Raw genomic sequence first — 23,430 nt, forward strand, 5'->3', positions numbered from 1 at the left:
GCAGGCAGAGCTGGCATGCACTGGTAACAAATGGGGACAATCACAATCTGAGTGCCACCACACCCAGCGCTCTTGTCATGTGACTTACCTTCCTTCCACATACTTTCCCCAGCCCTGGGTGCCCTGGTCCTGCTTCCAGAGAACGCATGGCTCAGCTGTAAGAACAGGATCGCTAATGCCTTCCACAACAAGCTGCCTCCCACCAGGGACTGCCAGGAAGATAGTGGAGCACTCCCCCCCGTCCAGTGCCTGAGGTGACATGAGGCATGTCCTATGCCCATTCTGGTTTCTGAGCAGGACTGAGCCCCAGACTACAATGGTAGCCTGCTCAGTGCCCACCTGCTGCACCGTGCTGGCCTCAGTGCCCACCTGCTCCACCGAGCTGGCCTCACTTGGAGTTCCTATGATCTCCTCCCTAATAAGCACTTAGGTGCATGGCTATCTCCACCCTTGTTATCCACCCACGAGTTGGTGTTGTTACGTCTTTTGGGCATCAAGGCCCGGAGAGCATAAGATACTTGTTGAAAGATGCTCTGCTCAGAAGTCCTGAAATCGCCTAGGTGTACCCTGGTCCTGTGATTCCAGCACTAGGAAGCTAAGACCAGAGAATGGCAGGTTAGAGGCCAGCCTGGGCTACAGAGCAAGGACTGAGTGAGTTTGAGGCCAGGCTGGGTCATCTAGTATGAGCCTGTTTCCACAAACAAAACACATGCTGTATATTACCAGCCGCCATTCAGTTTTTACACACCAGTGTGTTACAGGCTGGGCCCCAAGCTAGAAGAAGGCGCCATGCATTGTGTTGAGTTGTGAGCAACTTCAGCTTGGGGTAGTCCTCCCAACGACGGGACAAGGCCATGGGCATGGACGGAGGTCCACACAGGGCTGTGCTGCACAGGAAGGGCACCCAAGGGGCTTAACTGTCTCCTCTTTCTGAACAAGGTGTGGGTGGAATCCATAGGCTGAAGTTTCTCCCTTCCTCTGCCAGACTCATCTACTAAAGGCCAGCTGAGGACACTGCCATGGCTCAGGAACCTTCCCTATTTCCCACTGACCCCCAGACACGGCCTGTATCCCTTTGGCCTCCTCCCAGCTGCCTACAGAACCTGTGGAGAGCAGGGCCACAGCTACAAAGACTTTCTGAGGCTCCTCTCCCATCACACCAGGGCCCACCTGGAGCTGCTCTTTCCGCTCTTCCCTCCGAGAACCCTGGGGGAGGCACGGTGCAGCTGAAAACCTCCATGTTTTTAGAAGCCTGAAGCACAGTCTTTTACTGAGATTCACCCTCCTCGATGCCTACTGCAGGGATGCCCAGCCAGGTGGGAGGAGTCAGGGTCACCCAGGAGCTGCTGGCCTGACTGAGCCTGCTGTCGGAGGAGCTCTGTCCCTGTACCACACCTTGCCATAGGTTTTAGCAGATACTGCTGACTTCTGGGACATCTGCTGAGTCTCTTAGTTATAGCCAATGATGATGGGTGCCTGTTCACACAAGTTCCTCTCCTTTCAAAGCATTTTTTTTTTTAAACGCTTAAAAGCCAATTTAAGGACTGGAGAGATGGTTCAGTGGTTAAGAGCACTTGCGTCTCTTGCAGGTTCTGCTCCCAAAACCCACATAGTACTTCACAACTACCTAACTTCAGTTCCAGAGAATCCAGTGCCTTCTTCTGACCTCATGGTCTCCCACACGACATGACTCAAATGGGAACATTCACATAATAAACAGATCATTTTAAAACTTGATTTAAAGAAAACAACTATATAAAGAATAATTCTGGGCCAGCAAGGTGGCTCAGCTGATAAAGGAACTTGCCACCAAGCCTGGCCTCCTGAGTCTAACCCCAGCCCCCACATGGTGGAAGGGAAAAACAACTTCCAGCAGTTTCCCTCTGGCCTATACAGCACGGCATGCACATGCCCACCCCTGCACACACAAATGCAGGTAAGTAGTGACAGCTGAGTTGGTAGGCAGAAAGACTAGGAATCAGCCTTCGTGGGGCTTACAGACAGCCTTTTAGAAAGCCCCTGTGCAGCCCTCTTTCTTCACACACCCAAAGGCTTTGCCGAAATCTGGGATCTCCGTGCTGGAGGCAGGCTGTAGCAGGAGGCCATCTGGTTCATGGCCAAGGGTGTGGTAGCAATCTGGTCACCTCCCTGGCAGCTGCAAGGACAGAAGGGGAGAGAAGCTTCCTGTCTCCACATGGGTCAGTCCCTGATGAGATCCAGCGTCTTGGGCCTGAATTCCAACCCCACATTGGCTGTGAGTGGTCATCACCATGGGCCATCTACAGTGTTGTCTACAGCTGTCCCCGACTCCCCTGCTTTGCCTGCCCAACAGCTCCTAAGGCTCGTCACACATCACCTGGACATTAGCTATGTAGGCAAGTTGAGCATCTCCTCTCTAGAATGCCTGGACCAGAGTGTTTTGGATTCTGTGATATTCGAGTACAATATTGAGATGCCGTGGGAAACTGATGCAGCCTAAAATGGCTTTCGTCCCCCTGCCATGGCACTAGTCTGAAGGTCGGAGAACAACTTTCATGAGCCCGGTCTCTCCTTCCACCATGTGTGTCCTGGGGCTCAAACTCCGGTCGTGAGCTTGGCAGCAAGTGCCTCTCCCTGCCGAGCCATCTCATGAGCCCCAAACAATGTAGTTTTTGCATCTCTCTTTTTTTTTTTCTTCCCAAGACAGAGTTTCACTGTGTAGCTTGGGCTGGACTAGCACTCTGATGCTTCTGCCTCAGTCTCCCCAGTGCTGAAATTAGAGGTAGTAGCCACTTGGCCTGGCACAATTCAAGAGTGTTTTTATTGTTGTTTTGATGTGGGGTCTCACTATACAGTCATTGGTTAGCCTCAAATTCACGATCCTCTTGCTTCATGCTCCTGTGTTCTGGAATTAATGGCATGTGCCACCACAACTAGAAGTCTCCAGGGAAATGTTTACATCATAACTATGGGGAAGAAAACAGTACTTGTCATAGCAAAGGTAATGTAGTAATGCTAAAGAGACAGAGAGGAAGTCACTATCTGCCTCTGTGCCTGAAGCCTCTGCTCCAGGAAGGGAAAAGCAGGAAGGTAAGGGTACCATGAGCCTGACTCCTCTGGTACCTTAAAGGGATTCCTCCAAGCCAGCACCTCATTTCAGAAACTCTGGGCAAGTGGGAATGGCTTGAGGGCCAACGCGCTACCTCATAGCTGGGCATCTAAGGCGAGTCACTAAACCTCCCAAGCCTCAGTTTCCCTCACTATCTAATGAGCCCTTCCCAGACAACATCACAAGGTGACGCTCAGGGGAAGCTATGAAGATGTGGGAGGGGCACCCAGTTCTAACCTCCCAGCCAGGAGGCCTGGGAAGGCCTTCCCTTTGGGACCGGGGATGACAGCGGCAAGGCTACCAGCATCAGCTGACACTCGGTGGGTACCAAGCCTCATCACCTCAGGCTGTTTCACAGGTAATCCACAACGATGCTCTCCACTGGTTACTGGTGCCAGAAGAGCAAGGAATCCCAGGAAAGAGGGAAGGTTTCTGAGGTTAGGTTAACACCCCACATAGTGCTGCATACAACTATACATCAGTCACCAATCCACTGAATCACTGCAAGCCCCCAAGCAGGTTACATTATTCCCATTTCACAGAGAAGGAAACTGAGGCATGGGGGAGGTGATGTCACTTGTCTAAGATGTTGGGTGAACTGGGACTAAAACCCCAAATGTGATTGCAAAAGCTCTAGAGAACAATTTTAGGGGGTCACATGAGCTGGCTGGAACCACCACACCTCTACAGCAAGCACACATTGCTCTGCAGCTCTTGGTAAGGCCGTGCTGCATCACAGGAAGAGTTCCAGTCTGGTGCCAGGAACCTTTATCTGGTAGTAGTACTTCAACACATAAAGCCGGCCCCAGCCTCTGCCATTGCTGGCTTTCCTACTCGACCAGAAGTTGAAAAGACTCTGGCACTTATTTTTACTATGTCGGGTGAGAGTGGCCTCCTCACAGTGACAGCATTCTTTTAAAAACAGATCCACAGAGTCTGGGGGTGCACCTCTGCAATAGGGTGTGTAAGGCACTGGGCTGGGTCAGCAGAAACATCTAAAAATAAGTAAAATTAAGTCCAGAGGGCCTGGGGCTGTAGTTCAGTTGGTAGCGTGCTTTCCACAGAACTGGACTCCATCCCAGTGCCACATAAACCGGGCACTGTGGTGCACATCTATAGACCCAGGACTAAAATCCCAGCACTTGGGAGGTAGAGGCAGCAAGATAAGAAGTCCAAGGACATCCTTGGCTAAATAGTGAGTAGAAAGCCAGCCTGAACTACCTGTCTCAAACAAAAACAAATAAAAAGTTCACATAAAAGAGACTTAAAAAACAAAACAAATGAAGCACTAAAACTGGTATTATTAAGTAAACTTAAACTATAAAAGGAAAAGCAGTAACTCAACAGTGGAAGGCCCGGATGACATCACCAGGATTAGCAGGACCGGCAGCAATGGGACAGGGATGTGAGCCTCTGAAAGCACTGCACTGAGGACACACTCTTCTGTCGCCTTCTGCTAAGACCACACCACTTGAATGGCATCCAGAGTGCAGACACCTGACAACCCCAGGCAGAAACAGCCCACAAACGCCAGGCTGGCCTCTTGAAAAGTGCCAGTGTCACCAAGATAGAGACAGACAGAGAGGCCAGTCCAGAATAAAGAAAGCAGTAGCCTCAGACCCCACATGTTTATTGTTAAAGGACATCCCTGGGAAAGATAATAATATGTGAATAAAGCCATGGATCAGCGTGGTCCGAGGGTTGGATCCCTGATTCAGTTTCTTTCCAGCCAGGCGTGGTGATACCCACCTGGAATCCCAGTGCTCAGGAGGTAGAGCAGGGGTTCAGGAGTCGCAGTCAGTCTTGGTTACAGAAGCAGCCCATCTCAAAAACAACATTTTGCTGGTTTTGACATTGGTGCTACAGATACCAAGTATATCCTTGTTTAAGGAAGTTATAGAGCAAAATATCCAGGACCAAAGGAACATCATGTCCGCAGGCACTCTCAAATGTTTCGGAGATGACTGTGCACATGTGTGTGTGTTCATGTGCATGCATGTGTATTCACAGAAGAACGTGAGCTTGCATCGAGCACATGGACAGGATGTCGGCTGGCAGGCTCTGGTGAGGGGAGCACAGGAGTTCTTTAGACTTTTCTGGAAACTCTGCTGTAAGGGTGGAACTTTTAAATTTTTCTAAAAGGTTTTTGGATGAATTCAGGGAAAAGGTACAAGCATGTAGAAGAGATGGGCCTGGAGAGGCTGCAGCTGGCACTGAAGGGGAGCATGGAAGACAAGTCCTCACGGAGGCTCTTCTGTTCCCCGGTGGCCACTGTGCAGGAGACACTGCTGTCTTATTTGGCCTTGTTCTCTGGGACTCCCACTTTCTGGTCTTCAGTTTCTTTATTTGCAAGGCTGGATTAAGTCAGCAGCCATGAGGCAGGCAAGATCCTGAGTTTGAGGTTAGCTGGAGCTACCAAGTGAGACCCTGTCTCAAAAAATAAAATAAAAGAAAGGAAGAAAGAAAGAAAGGAAGGAAGGAAGGAAGAAAGAAAGGAAAAGAAAAGAAAAAGCTGTCTCTTTCAATGTGGTATTCGTTTCCCAAATGCAGCTGGCGCTCTCTGAAGGTCCAGGATGAAGGCAGCAGTAATATCTGAAAGAAGTCCACCTGGTTTTCATCGAGCTAAACAGATCCCAAGGCTGGGAAGAGGGTGTAATGTAGGCTTTGCTTTTCTGGCTGGAATCTCCAGCCTATGTTAACTCAGAGCCAAGGGCATAGGGCCACTGGATTCACACCGTATTCTCAGCTGGCCTGGAGTCCTTTTATTACCGAAGGGATGGCCAGAACTGTTGTACAACTGTGACCAGGGAGCCCTCTAGGTGTCTCGCAGCAGATCAGGGTATGCACCTGCTGACCACACTTCTAGATTCTCTTGTCTACACAACAGCCTTAGCCTCCTTCCTGTTGGCCCTCACCCTGACCGAGAACAGTAGGCTACCTGTGGGTTTCCCACAGGTGGAATCTGCGTATATGGGTGACCCCATGGGAGTGACCGGGCATCCTAATTGGACAATGGCATGCTCAGCTGGGCAATCTGCTGATAGCACAGGCTACAGCCTGGCAGGGAAGGCCAAGAAAGCAGACAGTCAGATCAAGGAGTCAGTCACCCCTATTCCACAGTCACACTTGACAACAACCCCATTCCTGCTTCCATTGCATCTCAGGTGTCATGGAAGATCCAGTAGACAGCTACCACCTGTTAGGACTCTGAAGTCCTACCAGGCTAAGCTGCCTCTCTAACCTAACAGACAAGCTGGCAGCACCACCCCCCTCCACACACACACCTAAGGCTCCAAGGCATGCACCCCATCTTCTCCCCCAGTAAGCAAGGAGCTCCATCCCCTACTCCCCTGGGCCACACTGAACACTCTAGAAAATGCTCTCCAGAACTTCAGAACCAGTGCCCTGGGGACTATGGGCATGAGGAAAAGTTTCTAGGGCTCAGAAAGGCAGGGAGAGAGAGGTAGCTCTGTGTGTGTGTGTGTGTGTGTGTGTGTGTGTGTGTGTGTGTTCCCTGAGCTCATGCAGCTGGTACTTTTGCTAGCTGGTAATTTGGCCATAAATATTAATGCACAAGGCAGGTGAAGGCAGTTAGCTCCAGATCGCGCCTGTCAGTAACAGAGGCTGTACATGGGTCAGTTACCATGCGAGGGGTCTAACTCTTCGTCCTCTCAACAAGGTGGATTTTTATTACCCCTATTTCATAGAAGAGGCCACTAACGTGTGGAGTTAAACGGCATTCTCAAACTGCGGCTAAGCCTGCAACTTAAGTCTAGAAAATCTGAATTTGTAGCTAGGCCTGCAACTTAAGTCTAGAAAATCTGAATTTGTAGCTAGGCCTGCAACTTAAGTCTAGAAAATCTGAATTTGTAGCTAGGCCTGCAACTTAAGTCTAGAAAATCTGAATTTAGAGTTACTACTCTTAACCCTGACTCGACATTGACTCCTCAAATAAGTGCTCAATAAAGGTATAAGAAGCTGAATTACAAGACAAGAAGGACCCAGTGAGGAAAAGTGGGCGTCCTTCTTCATGCTGACACTGCCTGGTATGTCCTGTGTCCATGCCTTTTGTTAGAGTTTCCTGCCCTGGCTTGTTAGAACATGTTATGTGAGCAGGACTGGGAAAAAGCATGCCTGGTCCCGTGGGCTCTTCTGCTGATAGAAGGGGCCAGGAGTGAAGCTGGGTCACTGTCCTCTAGGCTGCTACCAGTCACCCCTCCAGCATCCTTTGGGTCTGGCCTTTCCGGCCTGGGACCAAGGTCTTCTAGCTTGCACTGGGGAACACACAGCATAGTGTGTGGGTTTCATTAGTCTCCAGCCCTGGATGTGGGATCCTCTATATTCCTTATGCTCCCTACCCCCAGGGTCAGGCAAGAAAGTCCCAAAGGAATGTTTCTTGGTGTTTCTGCTCAAACAGCATTTGCTGAAAAATATGTCAAAGCATTTGGGCTTTGGATTTCAGCTTAGAATATGCCAATGTTTTCATTTGGAAGCAGCAGTGTTTCTGTTGATATAGTAAGAAGATAAAATAAGACATTTTTTTTCCACCAAGTTCGACTGTCTGATAGTCTACTTGGCTCAGGGACAGAGGTGCAGCTTAGGATCACGGGCATAGCCTAGACTCTCTGAGGAAAAGAAGGACCAATGCTTGTTGAATGACACACAGAGGAGCTAGAGCCAGGAAGGGCACCTGGTCTCTACTCCGGTTCTGAATGGATCCTGGAGATCCCACCTCTGTTAGGTGTTCCCAGTGCATGCTTGTTTGTTCATCTTCACTAACCTCATCCTGTCCAATCCCCCGTCCCCGCTGCACAGACAGCTAACAGCCTCCTCACTGGCTTCATCCTGTCCAATCCCCTGTCCCCGCTGCACAGACAGCTAACAGCCTCCTCACTGGCCTCATCCTGTCCAATCCCCTTGTCCCCGCTGCACAGACAGCTAACAGCCTCCTCACTGGCCTCATCCTGTCCAATCCCCTGTCCCTGCTGCACAGACAGCTAACAGCCTCCTCACTGCCCTCATCCTGTCCAATCCCCTGTCCCCGCTGCACAGACAGCTAACAGCCTCCTCAGTGGCCTCATCCTGTCCAATCCCCTGTCCCTGCTGCACAGACAGCTAACAGCCTCCTCAGTGGCTTCCTTGCTCTTACTCTTGCCCTTCAGTGCGTTCTGCTCATGGCTGCCAGTCGCCTTCAGAGACCGTGAGACAGAAGGACTGTGTCACGCCCTCCCAGGACCATCAGTGGATGTCAACTGCTTTTGGTCATGATGTCTCAGGGCCACCACTGACCTCTTTTGCTTCTGTGTCCCCAGCCTCTTTTCCAGCTGCTGAATGAACCGGCCCTCTTCTATCTCAAGGTGTGGGCATTAGCAATTCCCTCTGCTCAGACTGCCTTTCTCCTGAGTTCTCTGGCTAGCTCTATCAATTGGGGCTCAGCTCCTATTTTCATCTCTTCAGAGAGGCCATCTCTGACCCTCTAACTAAAGCAGCCCATGCCTACTCTGCTCTTGTGGCCACTCCTCAGAGAGCACCTGCCAGAGGTCAGGCGCTGGGCAAACAGCAGCAAACACAGCAGCAGAGCCCCTACACTGCTCACTGCGTTTCTGAGTGCCCACTCGTGTTCCTCATCGAAGGCCTGTGTGCCAGGTTCCATCTGTCTTTGCTCACCAAGTACTCAACAAATAGGCATTTGTTCAATGAAAGCATGGCTGTCGGGCTGACGGGAATGCAGAGCAGAGCAGCGGACACATGCCCTGCCTTGTGCTTGGCTCCTGTGACGATGTCACTAACCTTAACCAAAGAGCTCTTCAAAGATACCTTGCTTTGCCCCCAAATAGCTCCTGCTTACTGTGCATTATTTCGACAACCGACGGCGTTCTCCAGGCTCCACCACTGGAACCCTGATCCTGAAGTGACGGTGTTGGGAGTGTTAGGTCATGAGGGTGGAGCCAAGTCCTGTGCCTGCAGTGACGCTGTTGGGGTGATTAGGTCACAAGGGTGGAGCCCTCTCATAGAATTAGTGCCCTTTGGAAAACTATGAGAATGATGTCTGCAGTTTGAGCCATGGTATTCTGGAATAGTATCCCAAACTAAGATACCCTCTTATGGCAGAGTTGGCAATCAGGAAACAGGAGCGGAGGGGTACCTGCCTCGCTGGGGTGAGTGACATTTGCGTCTGTTATCTAAAAGGAGCTCCTACCCACCAGTTTCATAGGACCCTTCATTGCCACTCAGGCTCTGTGCCCTGCCAAATTCCAGCATTACCCAGCTATAAGGCAATGCCTGTCCTACAGCTGGACCCAACAGCTTGCCTGCCACAAATGTTCTCTCTCACACATAGCCCAGCTGTCCCCTGTGCTTGGGAGCCAGTCTCACTCCTCCCTGGACTCACATTACTCTGCCTCTTGCTACAACAAAGCTTCTGGCAGAAGCTCAAAGGCAGGTCTTTAGTGAGAACCATCCTATGGTTCCTTCTGCTGACCCTACTGTCTCTGGAGGCCTTGCAAATACTGCAGACAAAGCCAGCTCAGAACTGCCTGACTGTTCCATAGAGGCAGCCTACGAAACGGACAGCCTCTGCAGATCTGAGGTAGGGATCAATCCAGGAGTTCTGAAACCTGACTCCAAATACAGCAGCAGACACACTGCCAAAAGGAAGTGCAGCGTTGCTTGCTGAAGGTTTCTGTTGTGCCGGCCTTGGCCTGAGGTCCCTGAGTTTAACTAGTCCCTCAGGAAGTTACAGAACTAAAGTGACCAGTGCCTCTTATGACAGCAGTCTATCTTTCTAGGACAAGGGAGAACTCCCCATACCCCAAGGTCACCAACAAGACAGGTTTATACTGGGGGGGGGGGCAGCTCCACCTCAAATCTTTTTGCACAAGTCATGGGGGTAAATTGCAAGATTACTCCAAACGATAATGTAGATCCTGGGTCCCTTTCATTGGGGGAAATCTTTCCAGACTCTAGTATTCATAGCATTCGAGTTAGACCCTAGACCCAGAGGAGAAATCAGAGGCTTGGGGAAAGTATTTGAGTCTGCCCTGAGGACACCACCTTCTCCCTCCCCCGCAACATATCCCCATCTCAAGGGCACTTACGGGCCTCTTCCTGGGGTCCCATTCCGGTCCAGATGGTGCCTCCAACTAGTGGCAGTGGCATGATATGGACAGCTGGCCCAGGCCAAGAGTTGTGGATGGTGGAGGGCAAGTCTTGGGACCTTACTCCAAATATCCATCAAAGACGTCGAGCTCCGAATCGGCATCATAGAGGCCAGAGCCAGGGTCGGAGAGTACGCCGAGGTCCACCAGCGCCTGGTCCAAGTCCTCGGGCAGGAAGACGAGGCCCACGTTGAGGACGATGTATTCCATGAGGAAGGCGTAGTAGAGGATCAGCACATTGACGAAAAACAGGCCCACGTAGAACATAGAGGGCAGCAGCGGTGGCTGCACGTAGGAGACCAGGGGGCCCAGAGCGTCCAGGTGGGCTGCGACGCGGGCACCGGGCATGCAGGGGCCGGCGGTGGGGGCGTCTGCCGGGCGGTCCCAGCGACCTCAGCCGCTGCGGCGCCCGGGCGGCCGACGAGGAGGCAGTTCGGCCATTCAGGGGGCGCCCCGGGGCTCGGTGGCGGCAGCGCTGGGCCCCGGGCGGCCACCGAAGACGCTCCTTGACCCCCGAGATGCTCGGGACCGGGTCACTACGCCCAGGAATCGGGATGCGGGCCACACGGGCCGCTCACCCCTCAGGGTCTCCCTAGAAGTGGCCAGGGGCTCGCTCGGTGCGCCGCGCTCGCGCACCCCCGCCGCAGCTCAGAGTCGAGGCCTCGTCCCCAGGGTCGTCTCCCCAAGCCTCTTCGGAAGCCGGGTCCGCACCCCCGCAGGCTCTCGGCCCATCGCTGCAGCCGCCGCGTAGCTATGCAGCTTCCCAGCACCGCCTACCCAGAGGCTTTGCGCTCATTGGCCAGTCGCATGCTCACGCGCATTTATTGGCTAGCTCAATGCTCCACCCTCATTGGCTTGATTTGTCGGGGGGGGGGGTAGGTACTTTTTGCTCCGCCCCATGGGAGGTCCACCAGTCCCTAAATTGCTCTCCTGAAGTTGGCGATACCCAGCCTTTGCTTAGGTATTGTGCATCACCTCTTTGGAACTCAGTTTCCCCATTTTAAATCAAGCCAGGTAGAGAAGGGATGCCGGCAGTTCCACTGAAAATCTTAGATAGTTCCAAGGCGCTTTCTTTTCACGGTAGGGTAAGAAAAATCAGTGAGTACCTCTTACTACATTATAGTCTTCCATGACTCCCAAATGGAGAGCACTGCAGGCAGGTCAAATCTTCTGCCATAAGGTTGCTTATTGTTTCTTTTTACTTTGTAGTCCATGTTTTAAAAAATACTAAGTTAAAAACTAACGCTAAGTAATTGAAAACGTCTGCTCAGATTCCTCTGTCAAGACAACCCCTGTGACTCCTTAGGAGGATGAATTTGCCAAAGGTGCCTTCCAACAGAGTTTAAACAGCTGGGGATCAAAACCAAGGTCTCTGCATGCAAGATGTAGACAAAATAAACAAACAAACCAACCAACACTAAAAACCAGGTTCACTGTGTAGTTTCTGACTGGCCTGAAACTGGCTATAGACCAAGTTGGCCTGAAACTCATAGCGTTCCACCTGCCTTTGCCTGCTGAGTCTGGGATTAAGGCCTCTGCCACCACATTCAGCCTATCCCCAGTTCTTAATAGCTCTTGAAGGTCACACTCAGCTTCATAGGCACTGGACAAGGCAATGCATTATGTACTCTTTTTTCCAGGCGAGAAAACCAAGTCCCAGAGATCCTTAAAGCTGCTGAGCTGGGGTCATTTTCCCTGGGGTCAGACCTGCTCATGTTCTTTCATGACTTTTATTTCATGACTCTATCAATATAAAAGCCTACTATGTGCCAAATCTTGTCCTGGGCACTGTAGAGAACATTAGCCCCGACTCAATTCTTTTCTTGGGACAATTAATGGGCTACCATAGGAATTAAATAGCTATGAGCTATAGAAATAAACAAATGAGTCGGTGCTGAGCCCCAAAGTCTTGCTTCCCATAGAGGTTCCCATTTCTGATCTAAGAGGGAAATTCAGGTATGCATTTCAGGTAGAAAGCTTGGAGTTTTCTTTCTTTCTTAAGGTATTTTTTGGGGGGGGGTATGGCATGGATTTTGGATAAAGACCAGAGGAAACATCTGGAAGTGCATTGTATTTTAGCTTTGGTACATTGTTGCTTGCATTTTTCCAAAATGTAAGACTGAAGCGCAAAAGAAAAAGGGGTTGATGGAGAAATAAGGATGTTACTGATTTGTTTCGTTGACAGATCAAATAAGAATACCGGAGCTTGAATCCTGCCCCTGCCACATGACAAGTGCCTGACTTCTCCCTGATTCAGTTTCCTGGATAGTAAAATGAGGTTGATAACAGTATCTACCTCACAGAGTTGTAAGAATTAAATAGTAAATCACTTAGGATAGTGACATATAATATGCATTACCCAATGTCTTTATTTTTATTTCTTACTATTGTGATATTAAGATTAAGCCCATAATACACAAGCCACATTCCCAACCCTTTACAAAATTAAAAGAGTATTAGGGCCCTCAAAATGACTTAGATGTTAAAAGATACTTGTTGTCAAGTTTGAAGACCTGAGTTCAAGTCCCAGAACCCATAGTGGAAGGCGAGAACCTACTTTCAAAAGTTGTACTCTGTTTTTTTTACGCGTGCTTGCGCCCCCCCACCACTAAAATGTAACTTTTTTTTTTAATTCAAGAGAACTAAAACTCGCCAAATCTCAAACTTGTTGACCTCTTGACTCAACGTCTCTAGTAACTGGGGTTTCAGTCACGAAGCTAACAATCAAAGAGATCCCCCAAAGCCCACAAGTTTTCCGTTCCCGCCCACCCCGACAGTGTCCCGCCTCCTTTCCTCTTGCCCCGCCTCTTCTCGACGGCCTCTTCTCGACGGCCGCGAGAGTCATGCCGGCCCTTGTAGTCCGTTCGCAGAGTCCCGTCGCCGGGGGCCTCACTAGAGAACTTTATTTCCCAGAGTTCCACGCGACGGCAGCCGTAAAGCGCGGCGGTCGAACGGCCGGTTCCGGCTGAATGTCAGTGCGGGGCTGTGGGCGGGGGAAGAAGGTGCTTGCCGGTCTCTCCGCCGCCCCGGCCGCTGCCGGCTGGGCTTGAGATGTTGCCCCTGACGCCGGGCCGCTGGGCAGATCGGACATGAAAACCTGAGGCGGGCGACGGGGCTGGGCTGCGGACATGTTCGGCCGCTCGCGGAGCTGGGTGGGCGGGGGCCACGGCAAGTCCTCCCGCAACATCCACTCCTTGGACCACCTGAAGTGAGTGTGCGGGGCGCGCGACGGGGAGGCCGCGGGGCCGGGCGCGGACGCGCAGTCGCGGGCTTGGCTCGCTGGGCGCCGAGGTGCGAGGTGGACAGGGTCGCCGCGGGAGGGTACTGTGCTGGTTATCCGCAAGGCTTTGGAGTCAGGTCGAACCCTGACCCTGTCGCTCCTGGTCCAGTGACCTTGGACAAGCCGCGTGACTTTTCAGTCTCTAGACCCCCAATCTGAAAAGTAAGGACATCGACGAGTTTTCGGTTTGTGAACTGGAGTTGTCTTGGTCGGGGGCAGACTGTGGCCACTGAGCGTCTCGGGGTGACACTTCTTGGACTATCAGTTTAGCGGCCAGAAGCCCCGGAATCGGCCAGATGTGGGTTCGAATTTAGCAGTATATATTTAAGCTTCAGTTTCCTTAGCTGTAAAACGATTAGAGTGACAGTACAACTTTATGTGGTTATTTTTAGGATTGGTTGGATAAGAGAATGAACAAAACGCGCCGAACATGTACAAGTGCTCTAAAAAGAAGTAATTAAAGACCCAAGTGTTTTCAGAAGAAAATCTAGAGGGATAGTCAGGAGTAACACTGGGAGAAGACAGGTGGCTAACAGAGCTCCTGGGGACACAGAAAGAGGCTAGCTTTGGAGTTAGACCTGTGTTCAAATCCTGACCCAACCACTTAATGACTGTGGCCTTGATCATATTTTATCTCTTTCCTTTTCCAAGTTACCATAACCAACTGGGAACTGTGAACGGTACAAGGCTTGGGTTGATGTGGTGAATGCAAAGTGATCACCCAGGATTGATACACAGAAAGTGGCTAATAGTGATAGCCAAGCCTTCCTAGCCCACCCCAGTTCCTTTCTGTCTCCTGGTTTCATTCATCATACCCCTGCTGTCTTCTATGGTTCTGTGGTTTCCTTCTAGCTTTTGTTAAACTGATACTTCCAAGGCATAAGAGGCTGCTTAGTTTCTTTGCAATTGTATTCCAAGATGTAGCACGTGCCTAGTGCACAGTAAGAACTCAGTGAGTACTTAAGGAGTGGGGAAAAAAGAAGAAGAAAAGAATAAATTGGGCAAGAGTTGCAGAACATTCAGGGAAAGCGTCAAGGAGGCAGGGGGTACAAATTGAGAGTAGTGGAAGATAGAGATCTGTGAGGAGGGAGAGGCTTCAGGGAGAGAACTGGAGGTGGGGTGCTAAAGGTGGGGGGAAGCAGCTTATTTTCGGGGGGAGCCCAAGATTTCTAATGCAAAGTAAAGGGAAGAGATGGGATGATGGTCAGGTTACAATAGAAAGGAAGACAGGGGTCCCTAGAAAGGATTGGTGAGTTAAAAACTAGATGGGGGCTTCTCATTTGATCTCTGGGGTATAGAATGCAAGCATTTAGTAAATGTTTATGGATCTCCAAGTGTGGAGAACAGGATGGTTTAGGGGTGGAGAGAGAAGCCAAGGATAGGAAGGAGGTCGAGGGCAAGAATGGGGGGATTGGTCGGGATGCAGAAATCTTAACCAGGATGGCAAATGACCCAGAAATGAAGTGTAGTGTGGATGAGTGGCTGAAGACTGAAGGATTTGAGGAATGCATGGGTGGATGTGGTTGTGAAGGGTGGGTGTATCCTGAGGGGCTGGGCCTGCTACCAACTCAAGCACCTGCTGACTCCCTCAGCTTGGGCTGAAGCACAGTCTTGGTGGAATGAGAAGTTAAGATTTTAAGAAATTCAAGAATAGAATTCTTTAGTTGTTGGTTTTTATATTTCTTTCTGCAGAGGGCACAGAGATGTAAGGGGGTATGAGACAAGGTCTTTCTCTGGCTGTCGTCAAACTCTTGCTCCTAAGTTCTGCGAGTTCTAAACTCCCACTTATTGTGTTCCTTTGTCTTGCTTAAGATTTCCTGTTTTCTTTTAGTTATCACAAGTCTCTGAGTTCTAGGACCTTTTATTGTTTCTAGACTTAGAGAGCTTAGACTGGCGAAACAACTGTCAGAGTCAGATCTGACTCCAGTTTCCTTGTTACACTGTCTTTCTGGGTAAAACTTCTCAATTTGAGGAAACTTTTGACCGGGTTGCTTGTCATTGTCAATGATATCTTTGCCGGCCAACGAGTGCACACCTGGGAATGTAAGGGTCCTCAGATTCCTTCCCAAATTCCTGGCAACTTCTCAGGTTCCTTGTTGAGGTCACTGGAAAAAGAACTTGCCTGCCTTGGTTTATACTGACCTGTTTGATCGCTATCACAGCCTCAGGCACCAGGGTATTGGTTGGCATGGGGCTTAGAGGTTCCAGGGTGACTTGGAAAAGGGACACAGACAGCCAGTGCCTACCCCAGTGCTTGTGCTGCCCTTCATCTGGCTGTGCTAGTAAGCACCTTCAGGTCCAGAGCAGCTAGTTCCCAGGGAAGTCTGCTGGCTGCCCCTGGAGACCACAGTGGAGTCAGGAGTCCACAGTGTGTCAAATGCAGGAACTGCTGCAGGCCTAGGGTCTGTAGAATCCCTTCCTAGGATTTTTCTGCAGGAGGAAACACTAGTTCAGAGTCCCCCAAATGGGAAAGAGCCATCATATGGCACAGCCACTTTGTGGGCACCATAGTCAGGTTTGCGGCAGATCCAGCAGGGGTTGGAGGCTACAGAAAGTAAGACTGTGAGTAGGAAGAGGCTTTCTGACACATTGGATGACAAACACTTAAAGTGTGTCCTGCACTGGGGGGTTTCCCAGGACATAGGACTTTCAGGGCTAAAGCCAGGACAGCTTTCAGTAAACTAGCAGATCACCATCCTAGTTATAAGTGACAGTCCCAAATCCTTTAAAAAACAACCCAAAAAAATCCATGGTCTTTCAATAGCCCTCATTGATCTAGAATTCGTGCTCCTTCCTGCCTTAGTGTCTAGATAGGGATTCCAGGCATATGCCACTGTGCCTGGCCTCCAGTGCATTCTTGCCCTGATCTAGCACAGTCTTGGTAGACTAAGAGGTTAAGATTTTAAGAAAATTGAGAATAGATTTTTTTTTTAGTTGTTAGTTTTTATATTTCTTTCTGCAGAGAATACAGAGATGTAAGGGGGAATGAGACAAGGTCTTACTCTGACTGTCTTCAAACTCTTGCTCCTAAGTGCTGGGATTACAGACATACATCACTATGACATACATGCCCATGGCCTTGCAGATAGACATGCCCTATCACTGCTTTAAAAATACTCTTTAAGCCAGGCAGTGGTGGCACATGTTTTTAATCCTAGCACTCAGTAGGCGAATCTCTGTGAGTTCAAGGCCAACCTTGTCTACAGACTGAGTTGCAGGATGGCCAGGGCTATCACACAGAGAAACCCTGTCTTGAAACACACCCCCTCCCAAAAAAAGAAAAAAAAATACTCTTTCTGTAACAGCACACTGGATCTTACAAACTGAAAAGAAACTTTCCTGTGTCATGGGGTTTTACTTTTCCTAAACAGTGAAAAACTACCTGAGTTATTTACCTACCAGGTTTGGTCAGTCATTTTTTGGGGGAAGATGGAATAGTCAGGTGGTTATTTATGACATATCATTGGCAATTTATTGCCCAGACTAGTGACATTGCCCAGACTGTGACATTAACTGACAAATGCTTATCTCTAAGCAGAACCTCTACTGATGGAGTCTTTTGATTGTTACCAACATGTTATTTTGAAAGGGGGACTGTAGCTAGGCAGTGGTGGCGGTGTACGCCTTTAATCCCAGCACTTGGGAGGCAGAGGCAGGTGAATCTCTGTGAGTTAGAGGCCAGCATGGTCTACAGAGCTAGTTCCAGGACAGGCTCCAATATTACAGAGAAACCCTGTCTCAAGAAAACCAAAAAAGTCTTAATTCTATTTCACCGTGTGGTATCAAGATTCTTGGTGCAAGTGATGTATCTTGCTAAATGGCCTTAAGTGCTAGTGGAGTCAGTTGGCGCCTGGCACTGGTTGGTGTGTTCTAGCTGTGGCAGAGAGCAGGTTCCTTAGACAAAGCTGTCAGGGATCTGCCTCCGTTCTGCTGGTCTCGCTCTCAGCAGTTTCTGGGCACCTGTTGTGTCTCTCAGCTTAGCCACCCAAATGGGAATAGAGAGTTCCTTCTCCTTTTTAAGTGTTTTGTCAGTTTCATACATGTATCATGATTCTATTCACCCCCCACTAAGATCTTCTTTTCTCAGTGTTGCCAGAAGTCTAGAATGTCCCTTTCCACCTGGGATCATGCCTCTTTGAGCTAAAGCCAAGGGTGCTTGTTCTTCTCATTGTTCAAGCCCTACTCACTTGCCTTGCCTGCTCCCTCCCTCCCTGAGTCCTTTAGTGGGACCAGCTCCACTTTTGATAGAGCACAGAGAATGAGAACAAGGATGATGCCCTGGAGAAGCAGCGTCTCTTCCCCAAAGACTGGGAGCTGTGCAGCTATCCAGAAGCCCCTTTCCTGCTCCTGGAATGCTCACCTTTGCCTAAGACAGCATGGAGAGCTTGGGGATCTTACTTGTCAGGTCAGCCAGGTATCCTAGGTGAAGGCCAAATCCTTGTAGGCCTCTGTCCCTACCCATTGAACATGGGAGCACAGGCCCTGGACTGTCCTTGGTGAGTGGACCCCTCCAAATGCAGACTGGCAGGACCTAAGAGTCATTATCTCCAGAAAGTAGGGTGGCAGGTGATGGGTAGGAGGGGAGGGACTGTCTCAGGCTCAGGAGACTGCCTTGAGAGAACCTCTTGAAAGATTGGGTGAGTAGCTTGTGCTGACAGAGATCATTGTTCAGTGAGGTCTAGGACCCTAAGCACCAAGGCCAGATCCCACTGAGCCTTAAGAGCCATGCTAGAGAATCGAAACTATGTTGCACACAGTAGGGGCCCTTTATCATCAAGGAGGGTGAATAGTTAGAGAGGGTAGAGGAGGGCCACTCTGGAGGGGGCAGCCACTCAAGGCAGCAGCCATCACCTGGTGATGTTACTGTGGCATGGCTGGAATCCAGGTTTCTTACCACGATGGCCCTTCTCTCACTCAGCAGCACACATCTATGTGCCATCCGTCTGAACCCTTACTCTCTTCACTTCAGCTCTCTCCTCCCCTTCTTCCTGCCCACCAAGTACCTTCCTCTAGTTAGGTCCCCAGAGAGCTGGTCAGGTTCCATGGACTTGCCATTTTGCCCCAAGAAATTGTCTTAGGAGAGAAGGCTCAGTAGTTAAGAGCACTGGCTGTTCTAGAGAATCAGGGTTCAGTTTCTAGCACTCACATGGCAGCTTCACAACTGTCTATAACTCCAGCTCCAGGGGTTATGGCACCCTTATATAGATAAACATGCAGACAAAACACCAATGCACATGAAAAGAAATGGATCATTTAAAAACACTTAAGAAGAGAAATTGTCTTAGTTTGTGTCCATCTGCTTGTCTTTCATGAAGGCAGGGGACTGTGGATTGTCCAATGTAGAGCCAGACACATAGTAAGTGGTCAGCAAATTCAGTCACAGGGCAAACCAAAGAGGTGCTCTTGGCCAGCCTTTTAAAATAAAGCCTGTGCAGGAGTTGTGGCTTTTTTTTCTAGGTCAGATGACCCTGCCTACACCCACACCTTGTATCCTAGGCCTTGTCCTACACTCTGGCCTAGTTTGATGTCCCTGGGGGTGACTCACCAGAATCACACTGTTAGCACCTTCCCCTAATTCTCCAGTCTGATCTACCTTGTACAAGTTGCCTCTTGGTTCTGCTGGTCGGAATGCTGGACACCGACCAGATGAGTTCAAGGCCCAGACTGATGACTGTCTTGAGGATCTCAGGTGCTGAGTAGGACAAGCAGACATAGTGTCCCCCACTTCTTTCCCATACCTAAAATGTTATGATCTGGAGGTGAGTGTGATTTGGAGATGAATTTCTAGCTCTCCTGTCTTGCTGTGTACCCCTTTTCCTCGTCCACCTTGTGGATAAGTTTCTGGATTTTCCAATAGGAACATCCCAGAGGCATGTAGAGTACAAGACATCAGACTCACAGACAGCCCCAGAAACTGCCTGCAGAAGAGAACTTGGGCCTCAGGTTTCTTTTTCTAAAATGGACATAACATTGATTTCCACTGATGCAGGCTTTTGTGAACTGTTGGGGTTTGACTTGTGAAATAAGACTCTTGGGAAAGCAAGGTCTGGGAAGGAAGCAGGTTTGTTTGCATTCACAGTTCTTGGTGATGAACCCCTGGTGTGCTGATTGCATGCTGGCTGAAGGCTATACAAGTTTTCACTCTAAGCATTGAAAGCTTGCCAGTGATACTGAGATTTCACATCTGCTGGGCTTCACTTGGGGCTTGAAGACATTCCTTACCTAAGGCCCTTCCTTACTGTCAGATACTATTTTCTTGTTTCTTTTTCCTGAATATCTTTATTCTTTGACAATTGCATGCGTATGTACAATGCATTTTGAGTATATTCACTCCTGAGTTCTTCCTTCCATGCCCTCTTTTGTCCCCCAACACATACTCTCCTACCTTTGTGTTCTTTCCTTTTCTTTGTAGCCTACTGAATCCAATTAGTCTGCTGGAATGTTGACCTATCTTGTGGGTTAATCTTGTGCAGGTGACTATAGCTGCAAAGAGATCATTATTGCAAAGGCCTGTCATGGCCAGAAGAGCATTTCATAGCACCCCAACCCTCTAGGGTGTTTCCTTAGCATTGGAGGGAGCCCTGGGATTTTTGTTTTGTTCTTTTTTCATGTTTTGGTTTTCTCCCTACTGGACCCTCATAAGTCCATGTAAATGCAATGCTTATAAAAATATTTTTTTATTTACTTCATTTCTCAGGTTTTTCTTTTTCTTGTTTGAGTTTTTATTTGATTGTTTTGTTTTGTTGGTTTTTTTGAGAGGGTCTTGTGTATTCCAGGCTGACCTCAAACTTACTATGTAGCTGAAGATGGCCTTGAAGTTTTGTTATTTCTAGATCCCTTAAGTGCTGGGATTGCAGGTGTGTGCCATTGTGGCTTTTTATGTAGTGCTAAGATTGAATCCAAGACTTTGTGCATGGTAGGCAGCCACCCTACCAACTGAGCTACAGACCCAGCCATTGTTTGCATTTTTCTATAATAAACTGGGATCCAATTGCCTGATTTTGATCATGGCTCCGCCCATGTGGTATAGGGGCCCTGGACCTACATCCTCCCTCAGCTCCCCAGAGGACCAACTCCAGAGCTTGCAATAGTAAACATACTTGTCTTTAGGATGATAGGATTCAAATATACACACAGTTCAAGAGGAAAACACCACTGTAGTAGCTGTTATCTTTGTAAGAGATTGATCTTTATTTTCTCTAGTTAAAGCCCAATTTTGTCTTCTGAAACTGATCTAGGTAGGGACTCAACTTGGCACATGAAGTCTTTGCAACATCCATGCTCAGCTAAGGGAGGGGTCTTGATGCTCCTGGAAGAGGCAAGAGACATTGCTGTGGGCATTCTTTCCATTAGATACTTGTAAATCGTTGTCACTAGCAAACATGCTATTATTTTAGATCAAGTGAATAAGAATGGCACAAAAATGGACTTAACATGAACTACAACTATATAAGCAGAAAAAAAGTTGCAAGGAGTCACTTCTGGACAGCAGAGCAACTGACAGTTTCCACTTCCCTTTCCCTGCTGTCAGAGTTTTCAGTCTCTCTCTTGTGCATATTGCATTACAAAATAGGAAGTTACTAAACTTGGTGTCTTTAAGGTACTTTAATGACATTCTCTCTCAAAACTTAGGAATGAGATGCCACATTGAAGTACTAGGTTTAATCCAACAGACTCCCCAAACTACTTACAGCTAAACATATTTTGAGGGTCTCTTCCTAAAACATTACCCAAAACCATGTGCTAGGCACTGCAGAGACAAAAAGATGGACGTGGTACAAGTGTAACTATCATAGGGTTTTAGCACTTGAAATCTAGTGGGCACATCTGTGTATCAGCAGCAGATTTGTAGCATGTGGACATGCTAAGCAATACCATATCCATTTTATGCCAAGGAGCTTCTGGAACTCAGTGGTGGTGTGTGACTGATAGCATAGCATCCTGAGTTTGACTGGGGACAGTAGGGGAGAAAAGGAGGAGGGGGAGAGGGAGGAAGAAGCATCTAAGTGTGTGTAAATCCAATGAAAGACATGTGAGGTGACATCAAATTGCTTTAAGGTTGTCAGCTCTATATATTTAACTATAGATATAGGGCAGTGTCATGGGGAGTCCTAGCAGCACTCTTGTGTAAATTGGGACAGTTTTAAAATATTCATGGAAATGTAGAAGGTTGAGAATAACCAAAATAATATTGACAGATTGGATGGCAAGACATTGAAAGGCATACAGTGCCACATAGCAAGGCTTACCATGAAGCTGCAGTGTTAGACAGCATAGGACTGGCATGGGGTAGACAAACTTGTTGCAAGGAGGGCTGCTTGTTTGTTCTCTGCCGCCTGGCTAGCTTAGACCCAAAATAACCACACAGAAATTGTATTAATTAAATCACTGCTTGGCCCATTAGCTCTAGATTATTACTGGCCAACTCTTATATTAATTTAATCCATTTCTATTAATCTATATATTGCCATGTGACTGTGGCTTACCCGGTAAAATTCCCAGAGTCTGTCTCCTGCGGCTCCATGGCATCTCTCTGCTCCGCCCTCTTTCTCCCAGCATACAGCTTAGCTTTTCCCACCTAGTTCTGTTCTGCCCTTCCCATAGGCTCAAAGCAGTTCTTTATTCATTAACCAATAAAAACAGCACACAGACAGAAGGACCTCCCACACCACAATCTGATCAGTAGAATTAGAGCAGCCACAGACACTCACATATATGGTCGCCTGACTAATGAACAAGATAACAATGGAGTGTAGTAGAGAAGTAAAGACTTCCTAGTAAGCCAAGTAGGTTATGTAGCAGTGTGGGTTGATAACCTGGCACTGTTCACCAGAACCACCTCCAGATGTACTCTAAGTCAAATGCAAAGGATGATTTTGTTCGCCTTTAATCCCAGCACTCGGGAGGCAGAGGCAGGCAGAGGCAGGCGGATCTCTGTGAGGCAGCCTGGTCTACAGAGTGAGTTCCAGGACAACTAAAGTGGTTATACCGAGAAAACCTGTCTTGAAGAACAAAAAAGGAAGGAAGAAAGGAAGGAAACGAGGGAGAGAGGGAGGAAGAAAGGAAGGAAAGACAGAAAGAGAAAGAAAGTAGGAAAACAGGACCCTGCATGAATTTAGCCTAAGAAAGGCTCTCCTAAGATTTGCATGATAAGTGCTGTCTAGAGGTCAGCATGATGGCTTAGAGGGTTAAGGTGCTTGCTGCCTAGCATTGTGACCTGCATTTGAACCTTGGGACCCACATAGTGGAAAGAGAAAACCAGCTCCCTAAAGTTGTCCTCTGAGTTCCACACACATGTTACAGCATGTGTGCACCCATTCACATGTACACAAACACTTATCAGTTAAATAAATAAGTATATAAACAAATAAAATGATGTTTCAAAGTGCTGTCTAAAGGAAAGATCGGTAAATTTTATTTCATTAAAATGCAGAGGACTGATAGGTAGCTCAGTGGGTACAAAGCACTTACTGTGCAAGCCTGACAGCCTGAATTTGATCCCTAAACCCAGTGTGGAGGGAGAACTGACTCTGATGTGTGTACTGTGGTACACACACAGACACACACACAGACACACACACAGAGACACACACAGACACACACACCAATTTTAAAGGCTATTAGAAAGACAAAGGAAAAGGCAAACCAGTATGGAGGGAAGTCAATGTATCCCTGTATGAATGAGCACTCATGAGATAAGCATGGTCATGTCAAGGACCCCAATACCTCAAACCAATGGAAATGGCAAGTCTTTTCTGGGGTCAGGCTTAGGAGAATGGCAAGGTCTTCCCTGGTTGGAGTTCAGATGTTGATAGTGTGTGCAGAAAGTACTAATTAACTACAACACTTTCCTCCTAGATAACTGCAGCCTGAGTCTGCTGCCCTATACTGATCTCTACCAAGAT

The 23,430-nt window shown here is 48.6% G+C and overlaps 2 protein-coding genes across 11 annotated transcripts in view; one reads left to right on the forward strand and one right to left on the reverse strand.

Moving 5' to 3' along the window:
• Positions 1-10,305: 10,305 nt before the first annotated feature.
• Positions 10,306-11,015, reverse strand: Dexi (Dexi homolog). Its single transcript, XM_048433201.3, has one exon. It carries the CDS (start codon positions 10,591-10,593, stop codon positions 10,306-10,308), a length of 288 nt encoding a protein of 95 aa, XP_048289158.1. The 5' UTR covers positions 10,594-11,015.
• Positions 11,016-13,202: 2,187 nt separating this feature from the next.
• Positions 13,203-23,430, forward strand: part of Clec16a (C-type lectin domain containing 16A) — a 213,675-nt gene continuing 203,447 nt past the window's right edge. For 4 of the 10 annotated variants that reach the window (XM_085694561.2, XM_085694571.2, XM_085694563.2 and 1 more), the window contains exon 1: positions 13,204-13,453. In XM_085694561.2, the coding sequence (XP_085550687.1) occupies positions 13,374-13,453 (80 nt within the window). In that variant the 5' untranslated portion in view covers positions 13,204-13,373. Of the gene's footprint in view, positions 13,454-23,430 lie in introns of all 10 variants that reach the window. The other 6 variants (XM_085694565.2, XM_085694569.2, XM_085694564.2 and 3 more) reach the window with 4 other exon arrangements.

This window comes from Myodes glareolus, chromosome 9, assembly GCF_982192425.1.
Source record: "Myodes glareolus chromosome 9, mMyoGla1.1, whole genome shotgun sequence".
NCBI lineage: Eukaryota > Metazoa > Chordata > Mammalia > Rodentia > Cricetidae > Myodes > Myodes glareolus.

Bases quoted from the DNA above. Each gene is read 5' to 3' on its own strand.
- Dexi (XM_048433201.3), bottom strand. From the start codon at position 10,593: ATGCCCGGTGCCCGCGTCGCAGCCCACCTGGACGCTCTGGGCCCCCTG.